This window comes from Bipolaris oryzae (assembly GCF_000523455.1).
Source record: "Bipolaris oryzae ATCC 44560 unplaced genomic scaffold scaffold_206, whole genome shotgun sequence".
In the NCBI taxonomy this organism is placed as follows: Eukaryota; Fungi; Ascomycota; class Dothideomycetes; order Pleosporales; family Pleosporaceae; genus Bipolaris; species Bipolaris oryzae.
Window position 1 is genome coordinate 28,463 of NW_006911482.1, and position 16,032 is coordinate 44,494.

The 16,032-nt window shown below is 53.4% G+C and overlaps 5 protein-coding genes across 5 annotated transcripts; 2 read left to right on the forward strand and 3 right to left on the reverse strand.

Annotated features, from left to right (window-relative positions):
• Positions 1 to 424: 424 nt before the first annotated feature.
• COCMIDRAFT_9206 (uncharacterized protein) lies at positions 425 to 1,680 on the reverse strand (the record flags this gene model as incomplete). Its single annotated transcript, XM_007694263.1, has 3 exons — positions 425 to 610; positions 660 to 1,496; positions 1,549 to 1,680. The coding sequence occupies 3 exons, from the start codon at positions 1,678 to 1,680 to the stop codon at positions 425 to 427; spliced, it is 1,155 nt and encodes a 384-aa protein (XP_007692453.1).
• Positions 1,681 to 5,003: 3,323 nt separating this feature from the next.
• On the forward strand, positions 5,004 to 6,261 carry COCMIDRAFT_107253 (uncharacterized protein; the record flags this gene model as incomplete). The annotated part of the gene is made up of 4 exons (XM_007694273.1): positions 5,004 to 5,100; positions 5,156 to 5,271; positions 5,327 to 5,509; positions 5,581 to 6,261. 4 exons carry the CDS (start codon positions 5,004 to 5,006, stop codon positions 6,259 to 6,261), a joined length of 1,077 nt encoding a protein of 358 aa, XP_007692463.1.
• A 468-nt stretch (positions 6,262 to 6,729) lies between these two features.
• COCMIDRAFT_9208 (uncharacterized protein) lies at positions 6,730 to 8,762 on the reverse strand (the record flags this gene model as incomplete). Its single annotated transcript, XM_007694264.1, has 3 exons — positions 6,730 to 7,891; positions 7,949 to 8,346; positions 8,397 to 8,762. The coding sequence occupies 3 exons, from the start codon at positions 8,760 to 8,762 to the stop codon at positions 6,730 to 6,732; spliced, it is 1,926 nt and encodes a 641-aa protein (XP_007692454.1).
• A 1,471-nt stretch (positions 8,763 to 10,233) lies between these two features.
• Positions 10,234 to 13,443, reverse strand: COCMIDRAFT_107257 (glycoside hydrolase family 47 protein; the record flags this gene model as incomplete). Its single annotated transcript, XM_007694274.1, has 2 exons — positions 10,234 to 13,240; positions 13,298 to 13,443. 2 exons carry the CDS (start codon positions 13,441 to 13,443, stop codon positions 10,234 to 10,236), a joined length of 3,153 nt encoding a protein of 1,050 aa, XP_007692464.1.
• Positions 13,444 to 13,782: 339 nt separating this feature from the next.
• Positions 13,783 to 15,635, forward strand: COCMIDRAFT_107254 (uncharacterized protein; the record flags this gene model as incomplete). Its single annotated transcript, XM_007694275.1, has 2 exons — positions 13,783 to 14,889; positions 14,943 to 15,635. The coding sequence occupies 2 exons, from the start codon at positions 13,783 to 13,785 to the stop codon at positions 15,633 to 15,635; spliced, it is 1,800 nt and encodes a 599-aa protein (XP_007692465.1).
• Between the last annotated feature and the right edge of the window lie 397 nt (positions 15,636 to 16,032).

Sequence of the window (16,032 nt, forward strand, 5' to 3'; positions counted from 1 at the left end):
CGTTGGCTTGCGCCGTTTGAGTCTAAAATGGGTGCGTAAGGCATGATGAAGAAAGGGATCACCTGGTGTGGCAATCGATAGAAAAGAATGGATCGTTACAACATCGGTCATTGCTGACCTTAAGCAAGGGTATCTAGTGAAGAAGAAAATATGGATCTGTGAGCCTTGGAAAAGGGCGGTGCGCAGTGCTCGTTTGCCGTTGCCAGCCACGCCCCAATCTCCTATGCAAGCCGCCCGTTTTTTTTCTGGAAAACGCAATGCCCGTGCCGCATCGTATTAGGCGAAGCGCTTGTTATCATTCTGGTGAATGATTCATGGGAGGAAGATGGGTAAGACGGAGATGAAGAAGAAAGAGAAGACGAAGACGAAGAAGTAAAGGGGCACGGCTGTGACCAGTTTGCCCGTCCCCGACCTGGAAAGCCCATCAGGTGTGCAAGAAGGGCAGGGAGTTGTTGGGTGGCGGCTCAATAGGACTCATGGCATAAGGGGCAAAGCCCTGCTGAAGATGATGATCGAATTGGGCATATGACAATGGTGGGTGATCCATCATTTGCCATTGACGTGAGCATTGCCGTGCTGTCCATTTCTCCTGAGCACCAAACTCCAACATCTACGAAATTGGTCAGCTGTGCACACTAGTTGTTACAATCGACACATACCTTTTGCGCAATAATCTCAAACTTGTTTTGTAACCAGTACTCGTGCGCCATACGTAGTGCTTTACGGTCGGTGTCAGTCCAGACGCGCATTCGTTCTCTTAGGCGCTTGTAGCGCATCTGTAGCGCTGGTATCTGATAAGACTTTTGCAGTTCTGTCTGGAAACGCGCTGCGATATCCTTCCACGGCATAGAGTCTTGTTCCTTAAGCTTGAGTAGGAGCTTGTCCTCCTCACTCAGTTCAAACTGTGTCGATGTTTGCGAATCTGATCGTTTCCTACGCTTAGAGCTGTCGAGTGCTTCTTCCTCATCCTCATGGTACCTTTTGGTGCTATGTGATCGAGGCGTCTCTTGTGGTAGAGGGGCAATAGGGGTGTACATGCGCCGTGGCTGTGGTGAGACCATCTGGTTTGATAGCTCTACTGATGGTTCGCTCAGACGAGGGCTATGATTCAAGGATGGGAACGCCGGATAGTACGATTCATGACTAGAGTGGATGCCCAGGGGGTTCATGGCCCAGGATACGTTCGCTCTTGCGGTGTTCAAGTTACTCAAACCACTGTGATTTCGGTCCAGTAGGTGAGACTGTGGTCCGAGACGCAAGGTCGACTGATGTAACGAATACTTTGGGTCGGACTGAGGCTCCTCTAATGGGCTGGCAGGCTCGGGTACCACCGAGTCTCGAGAGTAGACTGTGCCTGGAGACAGCGTAACAGATGGATCCAACTGTGTTGCGGATCCCGGATGTTTTGGCATATAAGGAAACGCTGTGGCTGGTGGCGACAGATTGATAGAGGATGTGTGAGGAGTAATGTAGTTGTTGTATGAGGCATAGCTAGGCTAAGTGGGTGGATGTGAGTAGCCAGTCGTAGGGTAAGAATCAAGTACAAACCTCACTAGAGCACTCGGGGGCCGAAATCGAGGGGCCATACCATGCAGAGGCCGGGACGTGGATGGCCTCGTGAGACGGTAGAGGACTTTCGGGCAGATGTGACATTGAAGGTTGGAGCGACTGAGGAGACATGGGAGCAGGCGAGGAGGTCGAGGCGGGGTAAGTATGACTGTGGTAGGGACTTTGCCACGAGGATGGCCTTGACTGGAAGAGATGTGGAGGAGGGATAGCACATTCAAGTGTAATCGACATGGCCTCTATTCCTGGCGGGAGATTGAAGGGCCTTATTCTTGCTGCGCCTCTTCTACTCTGGTTGCCAATATGGCCAGCAAGCAAGGAAGATGGGCAGTAGCAGGAGTAGGGTGGGCAAGACAGGGCGCGCAGTGATGGTGTTTAGGCTCGAGGTAGACGACTAGGCTAGGGGGACGCCTCCGTCATATTTATCAAGATAGTAATGGTATAGCGGACAGGTTGTGCAGGTTACTTTCTAGTGCATCGACTGTATCATGCCCCCGGTAGGCCTGGAAGGATTGGGTGCTGCGCGCATTGACTGTCAGGCCTGCACGTTAGCGCCCCGGGCATTCACCCTGCTGTCTAGGCTGGCTCGTCACGGTATGGCGGCAGAGACCCCGGCTGCACTGCGTTGCGCTTGAGCCGCGAATTGGCTAGGTATGCATGGTCAGTCGACGGTTGTGTCCGACCCATTTGCTGACCCGGAACGGCATGCTGGGTTCACTCCATGTGGGCGCGGTCGATGACAACGGCGATGATCATGGCGTACAAGTCAACGTGCAGGCGCAAGCCCAGCCTTGCCATTGCCATTGCCATTTAGCCCCACTGGCCAGCCGCCATGGGTATACATAACAGTAGGCTCGTCGCCGTCGCCGTAATGCTCGTGTGCGCGCCGCGCCGTATGGAAACGACAGTTCAGGACTGGGACCACCGGTTGCAACGCTGATTCAGGCGGCCGGCCTGGTGACGTCGGCCTCTTCCTTCTTGTCCGCGAGTTTTTCACGGAAACAGGACATTGCCAGAGGTCAATTTCTCTTCGCTGCAGCGTGATATCAACGAGCCCGCCTAAGCTGGCGGCGTCATAGGATGCCGACAACAAGGGGGGCAGTCCATGGTGCAGCAGGACGAGATTTGGCCAGGCCGTGTCTTCCCATTCGGTGTGCAGGACGACTGTGCCGCGTGAATAGAGGTGAAAGCGAGCAAATAGGCCTGCATGAGGGTAAGCTGGTGGTCGTGGACACAAAGGCGCTTAAATGCGTCGATAGAGTAGCTGCCATTGGCCGCTAATCTCCACTCGGTTGGCTAAAGGCCGCTAATTCACCATATTCGTGCCACCCACCCATCCGCCCTTCCTCCCAACTCTCCTCCTCCTTCGCTTCATCCCCCCTCAACCACCACTCATACACGCAAGCCTCGAAGATCACTGCCACCACCACTAACACGCTCATGTCGCCAGCCAGTCCGCGTGCCCTCCGTGTCAACAATCGCCCCACACCATGGCCTCAGCGACCCGGCGCTGGGCCGAGATGATTGACGGTGCAAGCTGGTGCTGGTCACACCCCACCATCATGGTCCCATCTCTACTAGTCCTTCTAGGCTGTGCGTTGTCGGTCGGCTAAAGGCTCTGGTTGTGTGCGCGTCTCCATTCCACCCCGCTCCCTTGCTGTCGGCCGCTCATCATCTTCGCTCGTCAGGTCGACCACTGACTATGGCCGACCAATCCATGTCTAGAGGATTCTCGTGACGCCTTCTAGGTCTCAGGCTTTTTCTTCTGTCCGTGCTAGTTCCCATAAGCAGAGCATTGGGTCCTGTTCGGCGGCTGCGCGTTAAACTTCGCTGCCGCACCGTGCCGCATCATGCCGCATCGCAACGCTTTCTCTACACTGCCTCGCCAGCATTGATACAGCCACTCTTCAGTAATTCTAGTCTCTCACCGCTATTCTAAGCACCTGTGTTTACTCGTTGCTAGCACAATCTGCCTTGTCTTAACCAGCCTGTCGCCCTCGGCTTCTTCGGCGCTTACAAAGAGATGGTTACTGGAATGTGGTAGGAAGGCGCATTTTTGTGTGTCCCCAATCCCGACGCTTGCAGTAGCTACGCCGCAAACGTGGCAAGCAATCATGATGGAGGGTCTAGGGCCTTGTATGTGCATCAAGAATACGACGAGATGACGCGCTATGCCGCTCACTTTGGCCAAATCACGAGTTTCAGGGTCCGTCAAGATTGCAGTGACCGCAACTAATGATTGGAGACATTCCGTCAACATGGGCCAGCCTCTGCATCGTTTTAGAGCTACTCCAAAATCTGCTGTCATCCGCTGTCGCATGTGCCACGTTGGACGCCTTGCAGGCCTTGCAGGCCTTGCATGAGCCTCGACGGCCTCTCCCGTAAGAGGCCCCATTGCGAAACGAAGTGAGCAGAAAAGAGAGAATAAAGCAGTAGGTTTCCCGAAAATCTATTTTGGGACAACATATCGACGGGAACGCATTTTGTTTGCCCATGCTGTCGATCCTGTTGCTCCGGCTGTGGCACATTCTCCAAGCTAGATCGTCAACTGTAAAATAGAGACTCGCTGCATTTTGAGTAGTGAAGAGGTTGGAGCGAATCTACGTGCTCCATGCTTATCCTTTTGGCTAGTTTGACAGCGTTCAAATACACGCTCTAGAATGCAACAAATGAGACAATAATTTGTTCAGCTTTCTTGGCTCCGTGCATCTCGTATATATGTGTAAGAACTTGAGCAGATTGGGGCAGAGTCTCTCATCTGCCGCTATGCTACCGTGGGATATAGCGATTTTGGAAACAAATAGACGATGTCTATGGGCAGATATGATTGCGGTTTCAGTTGCTAAAATACGCAAATCATACTAGCTATGATGATGAAGACGGCACAAGCAACCTTGCTGCCAAGGTTAGGCGGACAATTTGGTCACATCGTTATAGCAAGTCACAGGAGTACATTAATGGGCGTGTTTGAGTACCCTCGTGCAAATGGGCCAGCCATGTAGTCCTGTCTTGTAGTCAATTTCCTCGTGTGGCTGTCGAGGCTAGGCCATGGATTGCCGGGGCTAGAAGATGCGTAGGTCAGCCTTAGAATCCCATGCTTACGGACCCCCTCTATCCGCCATGCTGCATTGGGGCTAGCGGATTAGCGGACTCCGGGGTATCGCCAAGCCGTTACGGATACCTGGTAGCTTGCGTATGCGGATGCGAGCCATCAGCTCCGCAACGCATCATCATCCACGCAACCTATCCATACTCCTGCTATTTCTCATCTCCGATTCCCGAATCTCCCAACAGGTGGCGCTGGACCGGCCCGTACTGGAATCCCTCATCACAAAGAACAGTGCTGGCACGCAGTGCCGACACCGAACCCTGAACCCGATACGCCGGCCACAGGCCTCTTACTGTGTAGCCGTCGCACACCGCATTCCGTCCCCAACATGGGGTTCAACCTCTTTCATATCCTCGGCGATGTCTCGCATACATCATCCAAGCTCATATTGATATGGGCCATACACGCGAACAGCAGTGCAGAGGGTGGGTTGGACTAACCATAGGCTCCCGGTCGCAGCATTGCTAACATACCACACAGGCGTGTCCCTCATCACCCAAGTACTCTACGCGCTCGTATTTAGTACGCGATACCTCGATATATTCACTTCTTCGGCTACAAAGGATGTATGGCACACATGGAACTTCTCCCTAAAGGTAGGTCGCGCTCGGATCTGTCCATGCAGGCAACTACCGGACTGACTGTGGTTAGATCTTCTACACACTATCTTCTTTATACATCATCTTTCTTATGACGAGCGTATATGCGCGCACCAGAGAGCGAGAAAAGGCGTGGAAATTTGGCATGTACTGTCTGCTTGGAAGCATCATCATTACCCCTCTTTGGTATCTCATCTTCAAGAAGACCCTTATTGGCCATAGCAGCTTCCTCAAGGTTAGTTTTTTTTCCCCATTCTGCTAGAAGTAACCAAACATCCGAGCTAACCGCGACCCCCCAAAAAATAGTTTCTCTGGGTCTTCTCGGAAATTCTCGAATCCGTCTGCATCATCCCCCAACTCCTCCTCTTGCGCCAAACTACCGTTCCGACTGTCATCGACTCATACTACCTAGTCGCACTGGGCACGTATCGCTTTCTCTACGTGCTTAATTGGATCGTACGCGGCGCCAACGAGGACCACTACCGCGACCCTACATCATGGGTCTGGGGCTCTATCCAAACAGCCCTGATGATCGACTTCGCATGGGTGTACTACACACGTCAGCGCGTCAAGCTCCGACACGGCGGAGTAGTAGATTCAGAGGACTTGAATCGGGGATGGCTTGTCGGACGCTTCGTCGGCAGAAAGAGCATGGACTTTGACTACGACGAAGAAACCGGCGGCCGGCGAAACGACTCGACACAACCGCACAACAAGTGGGGGCGACGAGGCATCTCCGTGTCCGCTGACGAGGGCGTAGAGGGCGCGCCAAAGAGGAGCAGCCCGGAAAGGGCAGGCGCGGATCCCGAGACGCAGCCGTTGGCAGACCCTGCAGCTTTTGACGACGAGAGTGACGAGGATGCCCCTGTCGCGCCTGTGGCTGGGGCTTCGGTGGCTGAGCAGAGTGGGGTGAGGAGAGACGAGTGGGATGATGATGTCGATGATGATGCGACGGAGCACGACGCATCTTCCAAGATGATCAAGTAAAGCAGAGCTCGAGTTTGGATAATCTTCTTTTTTTAGATATGTGTTGTAGATGGTAGGAGAATGTCCTGTTTCTCTTGCTTTTGGGTATATCTATTCTTTGTACACTATCCCCCCCCCCCCAACACCCCTTGTCCAATTTGGAAAGTCTGAATTGTAACTCTTTTTTCTCTCTACTTTATCAAGAAAAAGCCTACATTCAAGGTTTACACATTCATCAAGTTGCACCAAGATACACACTGTTTCAAGTTTGAAAAAAAAATTGAAGTAAAAATGTGCTCATTCATTTGCCTCAAAAATAAAGTCGGTTGGGGAAAACCCTTTCATCCCAACGGAAAGGGAGGTTTCCTTATATACTAAGCCCCTCCCTCTTCCCCTAGATACCATAAAAAGATAATACAAAATATATACAACGAACCAGGGCAAGATAGCATCCATCCATCATTTCATATTCCCATACCTTCATTCACTTTATTTGCACACACCGGTAGGAACAACAAAGCTGTTTGTGCGCTTAGTAGCATTGTAAATAGCACCCTGACCGAGACCGCGCTTGGCGAAACCCTTCCAGATCTCGCACTGGTTCTCGCCACCGGTCAGCGCCTTGTCGGCGTCGAGGATAGCGTCTCGGGCAGAGACAAAAGTCGGGTTGCAAGGCTGGAGGGCCATGCCGTCGAGCCAGAGCTTCATGGCGAGGAACTTTCCGTCGGTGGGAACGCCCTTTGCGTTGAAGGTAGGGAGGTCAGCGTCGTTTTTGCCGTGCTTGTCGATGAGGTTCCAGAGGACTTCGTAGAGCATGGAAGCCCAGATGTTGCCAACTTGGTGGACGGCGGTGGCCTTGTCGCTGTCGGAGTAGACTTGGGGGTTGACTGTCATGCTGGTCGAGTAGAGGGCGGCGCGGATACCCTCGGGGCGGCCAGTGACCCACTCGCCGATGGGGTAGTTGGTGGCGCGCGTGTCCTTGGCCTTGAGGCGGATGGCGGTTGCGTAGGCGTCGCTCCAGCCTTCGCCCATGCCACCGGATTCGAACAAACTGAGGCAGCCAGAGTTGGCTGGGCCGCCGGTCAGACGGTTGGAGAGACCGTGCGTGTACTCGTGGATAACAACGCCGGCATCGAAGGAGCAGTCGCGGTTGGGTGTAGTGTAAGTGAACATGTACATGCGCATGCGTGGAGATTGGCCGTCTGGTGGTGTAGCAAAGTTTGCGTTGTTGACCCTGTCTCCATCTTGGGCGTTGAGGTAGACAAAGTCGGCACCGAGGCCACCAGCGCCGTTGTTGTTGGCCTCAAAGTTACCGGCCTTCTCGTTGAAGCCTAGTACGTGTAGGAGATCGTGGTACTTGTTGGAAGTATAGAAGAGCTGGGTGATTGAGGCATTGCCGTAGGTCTTGAAGTCCGAGGTTGCAGTTGAGTAGGGGAAATCGTAGATATCATTGGGGACGTTGGGACGTGGCAGAGTGAGGAGGTTGCTGAGTTGGTTGTCCCAGTTGGTGTGTGCAACTGCGTTGTTACCACGGGTTGTCTTGTACGTGGTGGTGCCGTCACTGTGCCATCCAAATTCGCTGGCTGGCTTGTACTCGGGATCTTTGATAAGCACTCGGCTTCCCTCATCTGGACTGGTGATACCCCAGGGGCTAGAAAGAGGAAAGAGTCAGCAAATACATGGACCTATCATAATGGCGATGACTTACTAGACATTGTAGGTGGCGTCGGCAGAGTAGTCAACGGCAGCATGGACCTTGTCGCCTGTTTCTGCGTCTACGTAGGTGAGAAGCCAGTTGCTCATGATATCAGTCTCAATCCTCCAGGTGAGGGAAAGCTTGCCCTCTTGGTTGATAAGGTAGACAAGGCGTGCTTCCGGGTCGCTGACACAGCCGCTCGTTTTCTTGATGGTGAATGTGTTGGCGTCTTGCTGGGGTTCAGCAGCAGCCAAGTCGGCAGATACGGGAAGGGAGAGAATCTTGACGGCCGACTTGAGAGCATCTACAGGCTCAGCAGAGTCACGCTTGCCCAGACTTGGTGGTGGTGCTGGGATTTCGCCCTTGTAGAAAGAGTTTCCAAACGAGAAGATACGACCATCACGACCGATCTAGAAAGTGTTAGTCGTGTCAGACTTGAATGAGAATCCATGTGACTTACGTTGACGTTGAAGTCGGCCGAGTCAATGTCCAGGCCGTTGGCGGTCTGCTTGTAGTAAAAGTGGGCGATGCCATTGTCGCCAACATACGAATCGCCGGCCAGACGGAAGGTAGCACCGGGCACAGTAGCCTTGACCAATTCGTCGGCAGTTTCTTGAGCAGTTGCACGCTTGGTGATTGAGGATTCGATGGTAGGATCCTCCTGGACCTCAGTGACATTCATGTATTGAGCAGCATGCTTGATACGGAAAGCATCGAGGTTCAGGGCCCTCTTGCTAAGTCCATTCTGGCTGTGGCTAGTGTAGGGATGGCCAAAGACGCCAATGGCCGACAGCGATGCCAGCGATGCGAGAAGTGTGGACCGCATGACGAAGTAGAGGAAAGAGGGAATGAAAGGAAGGGTGGCGAGATGTAGATGATGACACAGCTGAGGGCGTAGGGGCGTGAGTCTTATAGAAGTTGTATGTAGGCCTACCTCGCTACGGTGGCTACCAAAGCAGCCTATTCACGTCTGGCAGATGGCAGTGGACCAGGGTGTCGGTGCGATGCCGGGCAGGTTTGGTGGATCACGTTTGGTGGCAACGGCGCCTACACGAGGAGCGATGTATCACCGGCTTCCTTTCCTAGCCTCGCCTCATGCGTAGTCTGCCCCCAAGCGTACGGGAGCCAGTTAAACGATTTGCTTGGCAACTTGGTAGAAAGAGGCAGGAAAGGTAGGAAATTGGCCGATCGGTATGCTAACAATATAGAGGAGAGTTGGCGGACCTTCCAGATGCAGCTATAGGCGCGGGATGCTGTAGTGTTATTTCCGCTCCGACATGTATAGCATAAATGTCCATATGGAGACCCCTGGACGGGGGGCCTGTAACAGGAAGGCCAGCACAAGCAATGAGTACATGGCAATGCTTTTGCTCCAGGTAGTGGCCTGCAGGAACCCGTATAGCTGGACCCCACAGCTGCTCGGCTTCCCTAAGGAAGGGGGGAATGCGCCTGAGGCGGTTCTGGTGGTGGTGGCAGGCATGTCGAGGGTTTGGATAGGTAGGGGTACATGTGTGTGTGTGTGGTGGAGCCTGTACGATTCAACGCTATTGCTGCGCGATAGCAGGACTTGGCGGCGTCGCCTCCTGCCCGTTTGGCGGTAGCATGCTTTTGCGAGGCCCCCACCACGCCGTCCTCATGGCTGCACAGGAACACTAGAGATCAGAGAGAGACACGGCGAAGGCGCATCATCGTGGCAACGGCTCGTGCGGCCAGGCTGAGGACCGACGTCCTGTGAGCATCAGGCTGGAGACTGTGAGGGTGTGAGGGTGTACCGCAGTCGCTATGTGAGTAGTATGCAGGGTTGGACCAACCCCAAGGCAATGATAACAAGTCGCCACCAGCTGCTCGGCCCAAGGCAAAGACAAATGGCGTATCCTACCGTTTGGGGACGTGGACAATAAATCCAGCTTCTCCTTGTGGTCGGGTCCGATACAGCTCCAGGTGCTGCAACCAAACACCAGACGAGATGCGGCGATGTTAGAGGAGCACGTGCCCAAGGCTGCTCTACCTCCCTAAAGCGGAAGGCAAGTCGTGCTTGTCATCGCGTGAGCCGAGGGGATCGCCGCCGCCCCTGACTTATGACAACATCACAACGGACCGAGGCGGGTGACAGGTGCGACAGCCAAACGTCCACGCTGTAACTGGACCCTGGGACGTGTCAATCAATCTTGATCCCATCTTTATTAGTTAGTAGAGTAGTAGTATCAAACCAGACCCTGCCCCCTTCTATACCCACAAGCCACGGCCACAGCCACGGCCAAGCCAAAGCCACAGCCACAGCCATTGCCATATCCCTATTACAACACAATCAGATTCCCAATCTTGACCCCCTGACTGCGGAAGTGATATCGCCTTCTCATTCCCATCCCGCTGGCTCTTTTCAGCTTGTCCACGGTCGCTTGCCCTCCTCCCACCATGACCAGCGGCACAGGGTTCGGCCGCAGCATCCCCGTCGGCGTATGCTGTGCTTCGTCTAGCAGTGGTTGAGCCGGTGCTCGTCCTGCATCACTATAGCCATCCTCGTGCTCCGGAAAACTAACAATAATCACAAGCTGTAGAGATGCGCTACTTGGTGGGTATGCAGGCACATTGTGAAGCTTCGTAGAAAATGAGCAGTCGCCGCGAGGTATCACAATCACTTGATACTGCTTAGCAATCTCCACTCCAAGTCGCTCGTTGCACAGCGTCGTGGGATGCACGTAGATCTTTGTCCACGTTAGTGCCTTATCCGCGCTGTACGTCAGATCTGCATCTTTCGTATCCGGCATCGGTACTGCACCAGGGCCCGTCGGGAGTGCTGCCGCTAGAGAATACCGTTTCGTAAGCTGCCGATCCCCATCTCCAGACCACGATGTTGTCGACGTCGAAGTAGGCACGGGAGCGGACAACAGAGCCTGTAGCGACGAAAGGAGGCTGGAAAGGTACGAAGGCTCACTCTTGAGCGCCTCTGCATCAACTTCAAACTCAATCCCATCCGCAACCTCCATATCGGACAAGTTACCTGTTCCATCAAGTACGTCGTTGACCAGGTTAGACAGCACGCTCGACACTACAGATGTCGGCTCTGGCGGGACATCAATCACCAGGTCCAAGATCTGGGCGTCTCGTGTCTGGGTAAAGAAGGGGTCGAGTGGATTAAAATTATCCATGGTAGAGCGCGTCATGAACACCTTCTCGTCGCGTCCCAGCGCAATGTTGGAAATGGCATAAATGCGAAACTGCTCGTCCATATCAATTGCACTGTCCATTGCAGGCACTTGGTCATGCTCTCGAACCATGCCAAACCGCAGTCCACTGATCGAGTTGACGAGAATTCCTTCTTGTACTCTCTGGAGCGCCCCAACTAGCGATGTGCTCGGCATGTTGGGGAACGTCAAATCAAATGTCGACCGAACCGCCATTGATGAACTAGTAGCGTTGTGCGGAATAAGCTCAGGAGGCAGAGTCCATGGGTAGTATGTGTAATTTGAAGGTGATCGAACATCAGACATTGAGATGCTGGGATGATCTGCGTTGAACTCCACCAACGGGGAGTCCAGTGTCTCAATCGTCGGCATCAAATGCAACTTTGCCAGGCTTGCTGCATGATAGACGTCAGGACGAGCCGCAGTCGCCGAAATACTGAATGGCAAGTGAGCTGGCGGGAGAGGGCACGTTTCAGCCGTCTGCCCGTCAGACTGAAGCTTCGATGCTGTCCTTTTCTTTGGCCTCAGCCGTTTAGGTATGATCAGAGGATGCCCCTCTGTCGTAAAGACAAAGGGTGCGTCCCAAGTGTTGAGCGGGTGCGATGGGTCGAAGAGCAGGAAGAGGTACTTCACAGTCTCGCCCAGAAAGAAGCTTTCCATGCGATCATTGAGTTCACCAGTGCGCACGTCCTGCAGACCCGCCCATCCACACTTGGTCCAGCAACGCCTCTTGATGTCGCGAAGTGCCATTTCTCCTACATGGAGATACCAGGGGTCCTTGGTGGCTTGATAAAGGTACCAGGTCGATTCAATCCACTCTGGCCGACCACCCCACCAGCGTAAACCATGTTCAATACCGCCCGTTGCAGTCGACCATCGCTCGGGCATCGCAGAGTATCGTGTCCATAACGCAGTGTACAGTAAGTGTGTCTCGATGGCCTCATCCAGTTCGCCAGCCAGAGTCAATAGTCCCTGGTAAAATGCACTGAGACTGTCAATCCAGAATGCTCTGATGGCGCCAGTGTAGAGATCTACTTGGGCATAGTGGGGATGCTGATGCTGCGCGCCGCGATAGATTTGTCGTTTGATGCTGTCATGCGCATCGAGCCAAGCAGTAAGAAAGGCGTCGGGTGAGTCAATGGCAGCATTAGCTTCGTCATAACGCAGACCAGAGAGTAAGATATGCGACTTGAGGGCATACTCAAAAAAGCTGTCGATTCCTGCCCCGATACCCGTGTATGCATTCACCCATTGTCCAGTTTCGGCATCGATACCGGCACCAATCAGCCCAATACTGCTTCTGCGCTGCCAAACTGCCCAGAAAGCCTTCTTGGCCAATTTTTCATACCGGGGATTGCCTGTCAGTCGGCTCAGAACGGTGAATTCGAGAACCAGACTTCCGGCTCCGGCGCTACAAGTCTCGGTAACTTCGGTCCCTTTATCATTGGGGTCTCTTCCACATTGCCCATGTTCGGCGTCCATGTTGTGCGGAGATTTGGCGTAGAAAGGAACGCCATGTCGCAGATTGACTCGAGGGTATGGCAATCCAGTGGGTGTATTGAAGGCGGGTAAAAGTCGCTCTGCCAAGTCTCTGGCCAAACGTAGCAACTGCCCATCATACACGAATCCATTCGGCCATATAATTCCCTCTTTACCATCCCTGCGCTCTGTTGTAGGCTTGTAGCCGCGTATTGGCAAATCTCCGACCGCAAATTGATGCGCACTCAGCAGACCCCCAACTCCGCGAATGACAGTTTCGAAGACTTGCACCTTGCTGTCCAGGTCAAAGCCTCTCGATCTTGCCCCTTGGCCACTTGGCCCAGGCCGTCCGTCTCCGTAGTTTTCTACCAAGAGCTTGACACCATCTTGAAATTTTGCCAGGGGCCTGTTGGCGCCTGTCTTGCTGGGTGGAGGGGTCGAGGCGAAGATGGCGAGGGTGGATAAGCTATCGATCAGGGTCAAAGAGTAGTTTCCTAGGACGTCATTTACTTCGATGTGCGCAGGATTGTAGCGGTCACGCGTAAGAGGGGCACATGTCAGTGGTCGTAGTTCATCCTCAGGGAATGCATATTTCATGTAGTTGTCGTAGCCATGGTCGAATATATCGCGTGTCTCTTGTCTGGTACTACAATTAGCGAGCGCACGCAGCTGTATGCGCAATATGGCACAAATTTACCTTAGGGCTGCTATGGCTTCATCCGTCATACAACGTGCGAGAGTCGCCCAACAACATATGCATAGTACGAGTGTCCATAGTAGCTGAAAGGGCGATCCTCCAGGCATTGGCGCATTCCGCCACAGAGGCCATGCAGTCTGTCGCATGGGCAAAGGCGTGCCCGTGAGGCGACATCAGACTGTACTGTTTTTATCAATGGAGGGTAGACGTGTCAAGAAGCCTATATCTGCAAGGGGTGGGGGCGCATGGCGTTGACCGGGTGAAGGACACGATTACCATATGCCGCAGCAGCGTCATTGCGCCAAGAAATCTTGCCGTCAATTATTTCATCGGAAGACCGCAGAAGGTTTCCACTCCCATTGATTTCGCCCGCCACCTCGCTCTCGTGTATTCTTCAGCCCATGTGCTTTACGGGCGCATTGCTTGTTCGACGCTTTCATTCTTCTTAATTTGTGCTTTCCTTTAGGCTTCTCCCTCTGCCCGCCATGCTGCCGCGAGGTGCCTTTCGGGCGCTGCGCACGCGGCCTGTACTTGCTGCTCCGCGCACAGTGTCGATAGCCTCTACATTGCAATGGAATCGCACATATGCCAAAGTTGGAAAGCCAAAAGATAACACTTGGAAGCCATCGGATCCCATAAAATTTGCCCAAGAAAACAAGGCGCAGCCGGACCCGGTAAAGTCTTCAGAGCAGCCAGAGTTTGATACTGCAGCGTCCCCAGAGAGCAACACAACACCATCACAGCCTTCGAGACCCATTGAGAGCGCCACCCAGACGTCACAAGATGCAGGAAACAATTTCAACACCACAGAGCACGCCGAGATGTCAGGGCCCAAATCGGCTGCTGAGAACACCGATCCCACCACCGAGAGTCCCGAGTCACAACAGCCACAAAAACCTCTACCCGATCTGCGATATGGTATCCCCTCGACATTTGCTGAAGAGCAGGCCGAAGCACAAGGAAAGGCGAAGAGGGACCCGAATGACCCCAACGAAGACCCAATACCAGGCGCTGCAGGCGGCCGTGAGGGAGGCGCAGGCGGGGAACTACCCAAATCCGCATACGAGACGAGTACCGACAGGCGGCGGAATAGGGTTGCCAACTGGTCTTACCTTGGAATGCTGCTATTTGGCACCACTGGAGCTGTCTACATGGGAAGGAACTGGGAAAACGAAGAAGAGGAATCAGCACATCCAGATGCTCCAAATGGGTGGACAGTGGGCCTCATGTATGCCCGCGCAGCCGCTCGCATCAATGGACAAAAGGCCTACTATACCGAGCCTACCTTCCAAAAACTGCTGCCAGACAAAGACAAGATTCCTGGAGGCGCTCCTGAACTTACTCTTGTCTTAAGTTTGGAGGATCTGCTACTGCACTCGGAATGGACTACCAAGCACGGCTACCGATTAGCAAAGCGACCCGGCCTTGACTACTTCTTGCGCTACCTCAGCTCACAATACGAGCTTGTCATTTTCACCTCCGTCAAGTCCATGGACGCCGACCCTATTATCCGCAAACTCGACCCCTTCCGTCTCGTCATGTGGCCTCTGTTCCGCGAGGCGACACGCTTCGAGAAGGGCGAGTACATCAAGGTACGCCTGCAGCTGCTGCAAACAATATAATCACACTTTGCTAATCTGCTTAGGACCTCTCTTACCTTAATCGCGACCTATCAAAAGTTATCATCATCGACACAGACCCATCCCACGTCAAGCTCCAGCCAGAGAACGCCATTGTCCTGCCCAAATGGAAAGGCGACCCCAACGACAAGGGCCTCATCTCCATGATTCCCTTCCTCGAGTATCTCGCCATGATGAGCCAGACCGGCACGCCCATTGATGTCCGCACTGTCCTAAAGTCCATGGAAGGCAAAGACATCCCCACCGAATACGCGCGCCGAGAAGCCAAACTCCGCGAGCAATTCCAGCGCGATCTTGCCGAACAAAAGAAGAAGAGCAGAGGCAGCGCAGGCGGCATGTTCATGAAGAGCCTCGGTCTCGACACCGCCAAGCAAGGCATGGTCCTCGGCGACCAGAACGTCTCACAAGGTATGAGCGAGGGCAAGATGATGATTGACATGTACCGCGAATTCAACAAGCAAAACTACATCCACCTCGACAAGCAGATCCGCGAAAACGGCGAGCAGTGGCTCAAGGAAATGGCCGAGGAGGAAAAGAAGATGCAGGAAGCTCAGCTCAAGGATATGAAGGCCGGTGCGTTTGGCTGGTTAGGCGGTGCCGCCCCGCAATCTGCCACGGTTCCTTCGGCAGCAACTGCACAGGATGCTGCTGCTTCTGCTAGTCATCAGGGAGGTGCATCGCCATCTCAGACCAAATAAATACCATGCTATCGGTTTTGGCGATTTAACGAGGATGAAAAGATACCACCAACCACTACGAAAAGAACTAGAAAGAACCTATATGTATTCCACTCTTGATACCACAGTCCTCTGAAAAGGAAAAAGGGAAAAGGGAAGAAAAAAGTTGACCGTGCGTGCGTGGGATGATGCCATGATGCGCGCGCGGGGGGGGGGAAGGAAGAAGACTTTATTGTACTATATATTATGTTGGAATACAGCACCAACTTCGAGTTTTTCAGAATAGGTGTAATTTTAGCTCATTATATACAAATCCATCCCAAGAAATCGATTGCAACTAGTGCTAAGTCGTGCAGCCCACGCGCTATAGAGCTAGAAGCTGGTAAAGTAGCTAATTTGAACACGTCTCACTCACGAA